Source organism: Balaenoptera borealis (genome assembly GCF_965194805.1).
Source record: "Balaenoptera borealis genome assembly, chromosome: 2".
NCBI lineage: Eukaryota > Metazoa > Chordata > Mammalia > Artiodactyla > Balaenopteridae > Balaenoptera > Balaenoptera borealis.
The window spans coordinates 113,638,386-113,652,573 of record NC_138867.1 but is presented as its reverse complement, the minus strand read 5'-3'; the positions used below and the strand labels follow the sequence as shown (position 1 = coordinate 113,652,573).

Genomic DNA, 14,188 nt, shown 5'->3' with positions numbered 1-14,188 from the left:
TCATTTTCTTAATGGCGTCTTTTGTCACACAAAATTTTTTATTTTGATGAAGTCCATTCTATCTGTTTTTTCCATTTGTTGCCTATGCTTTTGGTGTCATATTTAAGAATCCTTTGCCAAATCCAAGGTTGTGAAGATTTACCCCTCTGTTTTGTTTTAAGAGGTTTATACTTCTAGTTCTTACATTTAAGTCTTTCATCTTTTTTGAGTTAATTTTTAATTAAATGTGAAGTTAATTTAATTAATATAATGAAGTTAATTTAAATGAAGTTAATTTAATTAACTTCATTCTTTTGCATGTGTGTAGCCATTTGTTCCAGCACCATTTGTTGGAGAGATGATTTTTTTCCCCTATTAAATGGTCTTGGCACCCTTGATGAAAATCAGATGGTTTATTTATGGACTTCTGATTCTGTTCCATTGATTTATATCTCTGTCCTTGTTCTAGAACCACACTGTCTTGATTACCATTGCTTTGTAGCTAGTTTGAAATCAGGAAGTGTGAGTGCTGCAACTTTGTTCTTCTTTTTTAAGATTGTTTTGGCTGTTATGGGACCCTTGCAATTCCATGTGAATTTTAGGATCAGATTTATCAATTTTGGGGGTTTTTTTGGCCAATAAGACAGCTAGGATTCTGATAGGGATTGCATATCTATAAATCAGTTTGGAGAATATTGCCATCTTAATGTTAAGTCTGCTCATCTATGAACATAAGATGTTTTCAGATCTTTAATTTCTTTCAACAATGTTTTATAGCTTTTAGCACATACATTTTACATTTTTTTCATGGGAAGGCATTTTATTTTAAATATAGCAGTGTGTACATGTCAATCCCAAACTCCCAGTCTATCCCTCCCCACCACCCTTCCACCTGGTAACCATAAGTTCCTTCTCTTAGCCTGTGAGTCTGTTTTGTAAGTAAGTTCAATTGTACCATTTTTTTTAGATTCCGCATATACGTGATATCATGATATTTGTCTTTCTCTGTCTGATTTACTTCACTTAGTATGATAACATCCAGGTCCATCCATGTTGCTGCAAATGGCATTATTTCATTCTTTTTAATGGCTGAGTAATATTCCACTGTATATATGTGCCATATCTTCTTTATCCATTCATCTGTTGATAGACATTTAGGTTGCTTCCGTGTCTTGGCTATTGTAAACAGTGCTGCAGTGAACATTGGGGTGCATGTATCCTTTCAAACCATGTTTTTCTCCGGATGTATGCCCAAGAGTGGGATTGTTGGATCATATGGTAGCTCTATTTTTAGTTTTTTAAGGAACCTCCATACTGTTCTCCATAGTGGCTTTACCAATTTACATTCCCACTAATAGTGTAGGAGGGTTCCCTTTTCTCCACACCCTCTCCAGCATTTATGTTTGTCGACTTTTTGATGATGGCCATTCTGACTGGTGTGAGGTGATATCTCATTGTAGTTTTGATGTGCATTTCTCTAATAATTAATGATGTTGAGCATCTTTTCATGTGCCTGTTGGCTATCTGTATGTCTTCTTTGGAGAAATGTCTCTTTAGGTCTTCCACCCATTTTCTGATTGGGTTTTTGTTTTTTTGGTATTGAGCTGCATGAGCTGTTTATAAATTTTGGAGACTAATCCCTTGTCGGTTGCATCATTTGCAAATATTTTCTCTCATTCTGTGGGTTGTCTTTTTGTTTTGTTTATGGTTTCCTTTGCTAGGCAAAAGCTTTTGAGTTTAATTAGGTTCCATTTGTTACATTTTACATTTATTTTGTTAAATTTATTCCTAAGTATTTTATTCTTTTATTTTTTTAATTTTTAATTTTTTTTTATTTTTTAGCCACACAGCGTGGCATGTGTGATCTTAGTTCCCTGACCAGGGATTGAACCCACACCCCCTGCAGTGGAAGTGCAGAGTCTTAACCACTGGACCGCCAGGGGAGTCCCAGTATTTTATTCTTTTTGATGCTATTGTGAATCAAATTTTCTTAATTTCATTTTCAGATTGTTCATTGCAAGTGTAAAAAAATTCAAGGGATTTTTGTATATTGATCTTGTATCTTGCAACCTTGCTGAACTTATTAGTTCTAATAATTGTTTAGTGGATTTATACTTTCTGTATAAAAGATCATGTTATCTGTGGGTAGAGATAATTTTACTTCTTTTCTGGTCTGGATGCCTTCCATTTCTTTTTCCTGCCTAATTTCTTTGACCAGAACCTCCAGCACAATGTTGAATGGAAGTGGTAAGAGCAGACATCCTTGTCTTATTCCAAATCTTAGGAGAAAAACTCCCCATCTTTTCACTATTAAGTATGATGTTAGCTGTGGTTTTTTCATAGGTACCCTTTATTGTGTTGACAAAGTTTCCTTTTAATTCCTAGTTTATTGAGGGTTTTTATCATGAAAGGGTATTGGTCAAATACTTTTTCTGCACCTGCTGAGATGATCATGTGAATTTTTGTTTTTTAATTTATTGATATAATGTATTACATTAATTGATTTTTCCATGTTGAGCTAACCTGTGTTCCTGGGATAAATCCCACTTAATCATGGTGTATAATGCTTTTTATATGTTGCTAGATTCAGTTTGCTAGTATTTTGTTGAGAATTTTTGTGTCCATATGTGTAAAAGATATTGGTGTGTAGTTTTCTTTTCTAGTGATGTTTTTGTCTGATTTTGGTATCGGGATAATACTGGTTTCTAAAAAGGAGTTGGGAACTGTTCATACCTCTTCTATTTTTTGAAAGAGTTTGTGAAGAATTCACATGATCATCTTCTTTAAATGTTTGGTGGAATTCAGTAGTGAAGCCCTCTGGGCCTGGGCTTTCCTTTGTATGTAGTTTTTTGATTACTAATTCAAAATTTTCACTTGCTGTAGGTTTATTTAGATTGTCTATTTTTTTTCTTTCTTTTTTTTTTTTTTTTCTGACTGTGCCACACAGCATGTGGGATCTTAGTTCCCCAACCAGGGACCACACTTGTGCCCCTTGCAGTGGAAGCATGGAGTCTTAACCAATGGGCCACCAAGGAAGTACCTGTTGACTTCTTCCTGAACCAATTTCAGTAGTTTGTGTTTTTCTCAGAAACTATCCTTTAATCTGAATTCTCTAATTTGTTGGTATACAGTTATTCATTGTATTTTTAAAATATTTTGTTTATTTATTTATTTATTTAGTTGCGCCATGTCTTAGTTGCAGCAGGTAGACTCCTTAGTTGAGACTCACTGGCTCCTTAGTTGTGGCATGTAAACTCTTAGTTGGGGCATGCATGTGGGATCTAGTTCCCTGACCAGGGATTGAACCCAGGCCCCCTGCATTGGGAGCTCAGAGTCTTAACCACTGTGCCACCAGGGAAGTCCCTGTTCATTGTATTTTTTTTTTTTTTTTTTTACTTTTTTTTAAAAAGAATTTCACTTTATTTATTTATTTTTTGGCTGTGTTGGGTTTTCGTTTCTGTGCAAGGGCTTTCTCTAGTTGTGGCAAGCGGGGGCTACTCCTCATCGCGATGCGCGGGCCTCTCTCTGTCGCGGCCTCTCGTTGCGGAGCACAGGCTCCAGAGGCGCAGGCTCAGTAGTTGTGGCTCACAGGCTTAGTTGCTCTGTGGCATGTGGGATCTTCCCAGACCAGGGCTCGAACCCGTGTCCCCTGCATTGGCAGGCAAATTCTTAACCACTGCGCCACCAGGGAAGCCCTCATTGTATTTTTTGATAGTACTTTTTATGTTTGTAAGGTTGGTAGTCGTGTTACTTCTTTCATTTCTGATTCCAGTAATTTGAGTCTTCACTCTTTTTTTCTTAGTCATTCTAGCTGAATGTCGATTCTGTTGATTTTTTACAGAGAACCAGCTTTTGGTTTCATTGATTTTCTCTATTTTAAAAAATTCTGTTACATTAGTCTTCACTCTGATCTGATCTAATAACGTTTTCCTTCCTTCTGGTTGCTGTAGTTTTAGTTTGCTCTGCTTTTTCCAGTGTCTTATGATGGAAGGTTAGGTTGTAGATTTGATATCTGTCTTAATTCTTTTTAAAAAAAAATTAATTTTATTGAAGGGTATTTGATTTACAATGTTGTGTTAATTTCTGCTGTACAGCAGAGTGATTCAGTTATATTGATACATGGACATATATTCTTTTTCATATTATTTTCTATTATGGTTTATTACAGAATATTGAATATAGTTCCCTGAGCTATACAGTACCACCTTGTTGCTTATCCATTCTATATATAATAGTCTGCATCTGCTCATCCCAAACTCCCAATCCATCCCTCCCCCACCCCCCAGCCCCTTTGGCAGCCACAAGTCTGTTCGCTATATCTGTGAGTCTGTTTCTGTTTCATAGGTAAGTTGATTTATGTCGTATTTTAGATTCCACATATAAGTGATGTCATGTGGTGTCTGTCTTTCTCTTTCTAACTTACTTCACTAGTGTGATAATCTCTAGGTCCATCCGTGTTGCTGCAAATGGCATTATTTCATTCTTTTTTATGGCTGAGTAGTATTCCATTGTATATATATATATATATATATATATATATATATATATATATATATATATATATATACCACATCTTTATCCATTCATCTGTCAATGGACATTTAAGTTGTTTCCATGTCTTGGCTATTGTATATAGTGCTGCTGTGTAGATAGGGATAGGTGTGTTGTCTGTCTTAATTCTTTTTTTTTTTTTTTTTAATTTATTTATGGCTGTGTTGGGTCTTCGTTTCTGTGCGAGGGCTTCCCCTAGTTGTGGCAAGCGGGGGCCACTCTTCATCGTGGTGTGCGGGCCTCTCACTATCGCGGCCTCTCTTGTTGCGGAGCACAGGCTCTAGGTGCACAGGCTTCAGTAGTTGTGGCTCGCGGGTTCTAGAGCACAGGCTCAGTAATTGTGGCTCACGGGCTCAGCTGCTCTGCGGCATGTGGGACCCTCCCAGACCAGGGCTCAAACCCGGTCCCCTGCATTGGCAGGCAGACTCTCAACCACTGCGCCACCAGGGAAGCCCCTTAATTCTTAATATAGGCATTTATAGTTGTAAATTTCTCTCTAAGCACTGCTTTACCTACATACCCTAAATTTTGTTTTGTTTCTTCATTTTCATTCATCTCAAAGTATTTTCTGTTTTCCCTTTTGATTTCTTCTTTGATACATTTGTTATTTAGTAATGTGTCATTTCCCAAATTTTCCTACTACTTATATCTAATTGTATTCTGTTGTGATAGGAGAATATACTTTGTATCATTTCTGTCTTTTTAAATTTATTGAGGTTTGTTTATGGCCTACCGTATAGTCTATCTTGGTGAATGTTCCATGCGACTTGAGAAAATGTATATTCTGTTATTGGATGAAGTATTCGATAGATGTCTATTAGGTCTAACTGGTTTATAGTGTTATTCAAGTCTTCTGTTTCCTTGTTGATCTTCTGTCCAGTTGTTCTCAACATGTTTATAATTGTTATAGCTTTCTGATGAATTGACACTTTTATCATTATAACATTATCTCTAGTAACATTTTCTGTTTGAAGTCTACTTTGTCCAGTTTTCTTGTGGTTGTTGTTTGCATGATGTAGCTTTTTCATTCCTTTTACTTTCAATATGTTTGTATCTTTGAATAAATGTGTAAAATTTATTAAATGTGTCTCCTGTAAACCTCATATAGTTGAATTATGTTTTTTTTGAAATTCAGGCTGACAATCTCTGCCTTTTAAGTAGATTGTTGAATCTATTCGCATTTAATGTTATTAGTGATATAGTTAGATTTACACCTGCTTTTTTTTTAATATATCCTTTTTTTTAAAAAAATAAATTTATTTGTTTATTTATTTTATTTTTGGCTGTGTTGGGTCTTCGTTGCTGTGCGTGGGCTTTCTCTAGTTGTGGTGAGCGGGGGCTACTCTTCGTTGCGGTGCACGGACTTCTCATTGCGGTGGCTTCTCTTGTTGTGGAGCACAGGCTCTAGGTACGCGGGCTTCAGTAGTTGTGGCACGTGGGCTCAGTAGTTGTGGCTTGCGGGTCTAGAGCACAGGCTCAGTAGTTGCGGTGCACAGGCTTCGTTGCTCCACGGCATGTGGGATGTTCCCAGACGAAGGCTCGAACCCGTGTCCCCTGCATTGGCAGGCGGATTCTTTTTTTTTTTTTTTTGTCATTAACGTCTTTAATAATGTGCAAGACACGAGCGGGTGGCAGGCGGATTCTTAACCACTGTGCCACCAGGGAAGTCCATACACCTGCTTTATTTCTTTATTTATGTCTCATGTCTTTTTTGTTCCTCTGTTCTTATTTTACTGCTTTCCTTTTTCATTATGTGAATATCTTGTAATGTATCAGTTCAATTTCTTTTTTTCTTTTTTTTTTCTTGGCCACGCTGTGCGGCATGTGGGAATCTTAGTTCCCTGACCAGGGTTCGAACCTGTGTCCCCTGCATTGGAAGCGTGGAGTCTTACCCACTGGACCGCCAGGGAAGTCCCTCAATTCAATTTCTTTAATGATTTTTTTTGCTATAGTTTTTGGGGATTTGTTTAGTGGTGGCTCTAGTGTTTATTATGTACACCTTAAATTATCATAATCAGCTTCAGATTTATATTAGCTTAATTCCAGTGATATATACATAGAAAACTTACTCCTATATAGCTTTATTCCCTTTTCTGTCTTTTTGTGGTATTTTTGCTGTGTATAATAATTTATTAATGTTACAAACCCAAAAATACCTTGTTGTAATTATTACTTTATAATCTATAGTAATTTCCTTAGCCAAAACAGTTTTGCTCTCTCTTACCTCCTTTTTGCTGTTATTGGCAAATAATGTTACACATATATTACATTTCTATATGTTATAGGCCCAACAATATACTATATGCATAGTATTTTATACAATTGCTTTTAAAATAAATCAAGAGAATAAAAGAGAAAAATAGGAATTTATACTGTCTTTTTTTCTTCCGGTTTTATTGAGATGTAATCAACGTACAGCACTATATAAATTTAAGGTATACAGCATAATGATTTGACTTACATACATCATGAAATGATTATCACAGTAAGTTTAGTAAACATCTATCATCTCACATAGATACAAAATTAAGGAAATAGAAAATAATTTTTCTGTGTGATGAGAATTCTTAAGATTTACTCTCTTACAACTTTCATATGTAACATACAACAGTGTTAATTATATTTATCATTATCCCTTGTACTTATTTATCTTATATCTGGAAGTTTATACCTTTTGACTACCTTCATCCATTTTCCCCTCCCCCCACATACCCCTGCCTCTGTTGTAACCACAAATCTAATCTCGTTTTCTATGAGTTTGTTTGTTTTTAAAGTATTGGATTGGCCAAAAAGTTCGTTCGGGTTTTTCCATAATATCTTATAGAAAAACCCGAACGAACTTTTTGGTCAACCCAATGTAATTGACCTATAACCCTATGTGACTTGATATTTCTATACATTTCAGATAATCACCATGATAAGTTTAGTTATGATATGTATCATACAAAAATATTACATAGTTACTGACTGTGTTCACCATACTGTGCGTTTCATCCCTTTGGTGCATTTATTTTGTAACTGGAAGTTTGTACCTTTTAATCCCCCTCACCTAGTTCTCTCTTCCCCCACCCACTTCCCCTCTGGCAACCACATGTTTGTTCTCTCTATATATAATTCTGTTTCTGTTTTGCTATGTTTGTTCATTTGTCTTGTTTTTTAAAATCCACGTATAAGCGATATCATACAGTATTTGTCTTTCTCTGTCTGAACTATTTCACTTAGCATAATACCATCTAGGTCCATCCATGTTGTCGCAAATGGCAAAATTTCATTCTTTTTTATGGTTAAGTAATGTACAGTCTTTTATAATAACATAAGTACCTGTACCTGGGCTCATTGTTTTTTGTGTGGACTTGAATTACTGTCTGGGGTCACTTGTTTTTAGCCTGAAGAACTTCCTTTAGTATTTCCTGTTATGCAGGCATGCTGGTAACAAATTCTCTTAGTTTTTGTTTACCTGGGGAAGTCTTTATTTCACCTTCATTTTTAAAAGATAACTTTGCTGGATATAGGATTTTTAGTTAATAATTTTTTCTTCGAGCAGTTTGAATATGTTGTACCACTGCCTTCTGGCCTAAATTTTTTTTTTTATGTTTATTTATTATTTATTTTTATTTATCTATTTTGGCTGTGCTGGGTCTTAGTTGCAGCATGAGGGATCTCCTTAGTTGCGGCATGTGGACCCTTGGTTACATCATATAAACTCTTAGTTGCAGCATCATGCAGGGTCTAGTTCCCCGCCAGGGATCGAACCCAGGCCCCCTGCACTGGGAGTGTGGAGTCTTACCCAGTGGACCACCAGGGAAGTCCCTGGCCTAGATTGTTTTTATTGGGAAGTCAACTGTTAATCTTAAGGCGATTCCTCTGTAAGTGATGAATTATTTTTCTCTTGCTGTTTTGAAGTTTTTCTCCACACTCACCCAGGACTTAGCCTCAGGAACAGGTAACTGGGGAAAATATGAGAAATACTGAAGTTTTCCTCTTGGGAATAAAGCCCTCTGACTGGGAGCTAGGGAAAAAGGAAGCCTGAAGTTCTTGGCTGGAACTGTGTAGGGTAGTGTCTTTGCCTTACTGAGCTAGAGTGGAGGAGGGAGAGAGTGGTCTTGATTCAAATACCACATAGTCATCTTTTTAAACAAATTTTCATAGATTTTCTCTTTTTTTAAATAAATAATTAATTAATTAGGTTGCGCCAGGTTTTAGTTGCGGCACTTGGGTTCCTTAGTTGCGGCTTGCCAGCTCCTTAGTTGGGCATGTGAACTCTTAGTTGCAGCATGCATGTGGGATCTAGTTCCCTGACCAGGGATTGAACCTGGGCCCCCTGCATTGGGAGCTTGGAGTCTTAACCACTGTGCCACCAGGGAAGTCCCTTCATAGATTTTCTTGAATAGGTATTTCTTCATTTGCTGTTTGCCCTTAGGACTATTTCTAGAGGTTTTAATTATTGTGGGGGTTTTTTCATAATTTTCACCAGTTTCACTGGAGAGTAGGTCAGCAGATCTCCAAGTCCTTCCCCCACTGTTTGCCCTTAGGACTATTTCTAGTGGTTTTAATTATTGTGGGTTTTTTTTTCATAATTTTCAGCAGTTTCACTGGAGAGTAGGTCAGCAGATCTCCAAGTTCTTCCCCCATGTGATTCTTTTTAATCCTCCTCTTATTCCTGCATGTTATCCTAGGACTTAGTCATACTTCAGATAATGGGGGAGCCCATTAAGATTAGCACTGCAATGACAATCAATTATATGTATTTTGTCTCCTATTGCTCTTTGAGAGACCTGCCTAGATAATTCTTTACAATTCTGCAGATAATGCCTTACCTTACCAAACTGAACTGTGAAAGTTCAGAACAAGCTGGGAAAAAGTGAACTTATTTGTGTAGGAGTGTTTTTAGTGCCTCTGTTAGAAGTGGAGGAGGTGAGTAGGAATTTCATACTGTAGGGAGAGTGCCTAAAAATACTTTACTTAAAACTTTGAAGGCAATAAGTTGGTCTTAATTTTACTGTTTCTCACTAAAACTTATAAATTTCTATTAAGTTCTTTTTTTTCTTATTGGAGTATAACTGCTTTACAATGTTGTGTTAGTTTCTGCTGTAAGTTCTTAAAACTTGTGAAGTAAGCAAGCTTTTAAGTTCCTATTATCCAGTTTTTGTTGTAATGTGGACTTAACAAATTGTATACACCACAGTTAAGTCATTTGTTCCTTAAAATCATTATCTAGCAATACACACAGACACACAGACACACAAACAGACACACATCTCCTTCCTTTTAAACAGAAATAGGAACATACTATATATATTGTATAGAATCTTGTTTTTTTTCTCTCTTTTAATTTTTTAAATTAATATACTTCACTTTTTTAGAGCAGTTTTAGGTGTATAGAAAAAGTGAACAGAAAGTACAGGGTTTCCCTATATCCCCTCTACCCCCACCCGCACAGCACAGTTTCCCTATTATTAACATCTAACATTAGTTTGGTACATTTGTTAGAGTTGATAAACCAATATTTATACATTATCATTAATTAAAGTCCATAGTTTATATTAATATTCAGTCTTTGTGTTGTGTTTCCTGTGCGTCTTGACAAATGTATAATGTCATGTATCTACCATTATGGTATCATACAGAATAGTTTCACTGCCCAAAAAATCCTCTGTGCTCTACTATTTTATCTTTCCCTCCTTTTCCCTGAACCCCTGTCAACCACTGATCTTTTAAATCTCTCTATACACTTGCCTTTTCCGGACTGTTGTATAATTGGAGTCATACATTATGCAACCTTTTCAGATGGCTTCTTTCACTTAGCAATGTGTATTTAAGGTTCCTTCATATTTTTTAATGGCTTGATAGCTCATTTCTTTGTAATCACTTAATATTCCATCATATGTATGTCTGACAGTTTGTTTATCCATTCACCTGATGAAAGATATCTTACCTGCTTTCAAGTTTTGGCACTTATGGATAAAGCTGCTATGAGCATTCATCTGCAGGTTTTTTGTGGACATAAGTTTTTCAACTCATTTGGCTAAATACCAAGGAGTGCAGTTTTTGCTGGATTGTATGGTAAGACTATGTTTGGCTTTGTTAGAAGCTGTCAAACTGTCTTCCAAAGTGGCTGTATCATTTTGCATTCCCAACAGCAATGAATGAGAGTTCTGTTGCTCCACGTCCTTACCAGCATTTGGTATTGTCAGTGTTTTAGATTTTAGCCATTCTAATAGGTGTTTGGTGGTATCTGTCTAATTATTGTTTTAATTTACAGTTCCCTGATGACATATGATGTTGAACATCTTTTCATATGCTTATTTGCCATGTGTATATCTTCTTTGGTGAGGTGTCTGTTCAGATATTTTGCCCAATTTTTAATTTGATTGTTTTCTTTTTTGATTGGGATTGCGTTGAATCTATAGATCAAGTTGGGAAGAACTGACATCTTGACAATATTGAGTTTTCCTATCCATGGTGAGTTGCAGCTCACCAGCTCCTTAGTTGTGGCTCAGCAGCTCCTTAATTGCAGCACGTGGGCTCCTTAGCTGTGCCATGCAAACTCTTAATTGCGACATGCATGTGGGATCTAGTTCCCTGACCCGGGCCCCCTGCATTGGGAGTGTGGAGTCTTATTCACTGTGCCACCAGGGAAGTCCCTGATTGTTTTCTTATTATTGAGTTTTATTTGAGTTGTATATTTTGGATGCAGTTCATTTATCAGTTATGGGTTTTGAAAATATTTTCTCCAACTCTGTGGCTTCTCTTTTCAGTTTCTTAACAGTGTCTTTCACAGAGCAAAAGTTTAAAATTTTAATGATGTACTTCTTAGCCGTTTTTTCTTTTGTGGATTATGCTTTTAGTATTGTATCTAAAACCTCATCACCAAACCCAGGGTCATCTAGATTTTCTCCTATATTATTGTCTAGAAGTTTATAGTTTTGCATATTACATTTAGGTCTATGATCCATTTTGAGTTAATTTTTGTGAAAAGCATAAGCTCTATGTCTAGGTTCATTTCTTCTTGCATATGGATTTCTAGTTGTTCCAGTATCACTTATTAGAAGGACTTTCTTTCCTGAATTGCCTTTGCTCCTTTGTCAAAGATCAGTTGAGCATATTTCTGTGAGTCTATTTCTGGGCACTCTATACTGTTCTCTTGATCTTTTTGTCTATTTTTTCACCAATATCACACTGTCTCACATACTGTAGCTTTATAGTACGTTTTGAAGTCAGATAGTGTCTTTCTTCTGACTTTGTTCTTGTTCAACATCATGTTGGCTTTTCTGGTTCTATTGCCTTTCCATATAAACTTTAGAATCAATTTATTGATATTCAAATTGGATTTTTAAAAATAAATGTATTTATTTATTTTTGGCTGCGTTGGGTCTTCATTGCTGCACGCAGGCTTTCTCTAGTTGCGGCGAGCGGGGGCTACTCTTTGTTGCGGTGCGTGGGCTTCTTATTGCGGTGGCTTCTCTTGTTGTGGAGCACGGGCTCCAGGCACGCAGGCTTCAGTAGTTGTGGTTTGCGTGCTGTAGAGCGCAGGCTCAGTAGTTGTGGTGCACGGGCTTAGTTGCTCCACGGCATGTGGGATCTTCCCGGACCAGGACTCGAACCCATGTCCTCTGCATTGGCAGGCGGATTCTTAACCACTGCGCCACCAAGGAAGTCCCCTCCAAATTGGATTTTGATTGGGATTGCGTTGAATCTATAGATCAAGTTGGGAAGAACTGACATCTTGAAAATATTGAGTTTTCCTATCCATGAACATAGAATGTCTCTCCATTTATTACGTTTACATCTCCTCTGATTTCTTTAATGAATCTAGCTTTTTTCACTTGAGAGTTTATCTCAGAGATCACTTTATATTAACACATGCAGATAGACCTACCTTATTCTTTTTAACAACTGAGTAATATTTCATTGTGTGGTTGTACAAAAACTTACATAGCTATTCCCGTATTGATGGATGTCTAGGTTGTTCCCAATCTGTCTACTACAAACAGTGCTGCAGTGAAATTCTCTTATAATTTATCTTTGTGCACATGTGTGAGTAGATCTTTGGATAAGTTCTTAAGAATAAAGGTGTTTAGTCAAAAATATGTACATTTAAAATTTTAGTAGCTTTTGCCAATTTTCCTCCAAAGAAGTTGTTTAAATTTATACTCCCAGAGCAGTACATGTGAGTATTCATTTTCCATAGCCTCACCAACATAGCAGTTATCAAATTTTATAATTTTTGTCAGTTGGATCAGTGAAAAATAGATCTCATTATAGTGTTTATTTATAATTTCTTCTGAATGTGAGTTTGGGCATCTTTTTATCTATTTAAAAAACTGATTATGTGGGAAAAAAAGCTTGAATTATGGATGACTCACAATTCATTAAGATAAATAAATGAAAGTAAGTGGTAAAATATTTAAGATTTTTAATTTTTACTTTCTAAGTACAAGATGATTTTAGTATTCAGCTATTCTATGTCATAAACCATTTATCATAATGCCCTTATATAAGTATTTCAAACAATTTTAGAATTATAATTAATTATTTTGGACTGCTACATGGCTTCTCATGCAATTTAAATATAAACTATTTAAGTTACTAATAAAACATGATAATATTTAATATATATCCTAAAGTTGCTATATGATATTGTAGTGAAAATTGATAGATGATACCACTTAACCATTCTGTTTTCTTTAGCCTTAACTTTATTTTAAAAGTTCTTTTTTAGGGAATTCCCTGGTGATCCAGTGGTTAAAAGACTCTGCACTTCCACTACAGGGGGCATTGGTTCAATCCCTGGATGGGGAACTAAGATCCCGCAAGCCCCACAGTGCAGCCAAAAAAAAAAAAAAAAAAGTTTTTTCAGAAAAGATGTTTTATATATTTTTCCATGAAAAGTGATTTATTCTTGTCTGTTTCAGACCTGTGGATATCTGGGCTTTGGGCTGTATGATTATTGAGATGGCCACTGGAAATCCCTATCTTCCTAGCAGCTCTGATTTGGATTTACTTCATAAAATTGTTTTAAAAGTAGGTAGGTATTACTGAAATATGCCATTAAATGCCTCAAATAAGTGTTTACAGATCAATTCTGCTTGATTTTCAAATTTAGTGTTTTCTTTATAAGAACAGGGAAGTGTATTTTTTTGATAGATGGGAGTAGATGGATGCTTTGGGCTGATAAAAAAGGTAGAAAATTCTCCTCCGTCTTTTTTTTTCTTAATATAAATTTATTTATTTATTTATTTTTGGCTGCGTTGGGTCTTTGTTGCTGCACGCAGGCTTTCTCTAGTTGTGGCGAGTGGGGGCTGCTCTTCATGGTGGTGCTCGAGCTTCTCATTGCGGTGGCTTCTCTTGTTGTGGAGCATGGGCTCTAGATGCATGGGCTTCAGTAGTTGTGGCACACGGGCTCTAGAGCACAGGCTCAGTAGTTGTGGTGCACTGGCTTAGTTGCTCCGTGGTGTGTGGGATCTTCCTGGACCAGGGATTGAACCCATGTCCCCTGCATTGGCAGGCGGATTCTTAACCACTGCACCACCAGGGAAGTCCCTCTCCTCTGTTTTTGCAAATAATATTTTTCTTTGCCAGGATGCAAATAGCTATGCCATGTTTTGATGGTTGATACTAAGAAAAATAGTAAAATAGAAACCTACTTCAGTTTGTC

At 36.3% G+C, this 14,188-nt stretch overlaps 1 protein-coding gene across 3 annotated transcripts in view; it reads left to right on the top strand.

Moving 5' to 3' along the window:
- Window positions 1-14,188, top strand: part of CDKL3 (cyclin dependent kinase like 3) — a 113,364-nt gene that overhangs the window by 14,944 nt on the left and 84,232 nt on the right. For all 3 annotated transcript variants that reach the window (XR_014241131.1, XM_082378938.1, XM_082378939.1), the window contains exon 5: window positions 13,446-13,558. Coding sequence is in view for 2 of the 3 variants with exons in the window: in XM_082378938.1 (XP_082235064.1) it covers window positions 13,446-13,558 (113 nt within the window). In the remaining variant the exon portion in view is untranslated. The remainder of the gene's footprint in view (window positions 1-13,445; window positions 13,559-14,188) is intronic.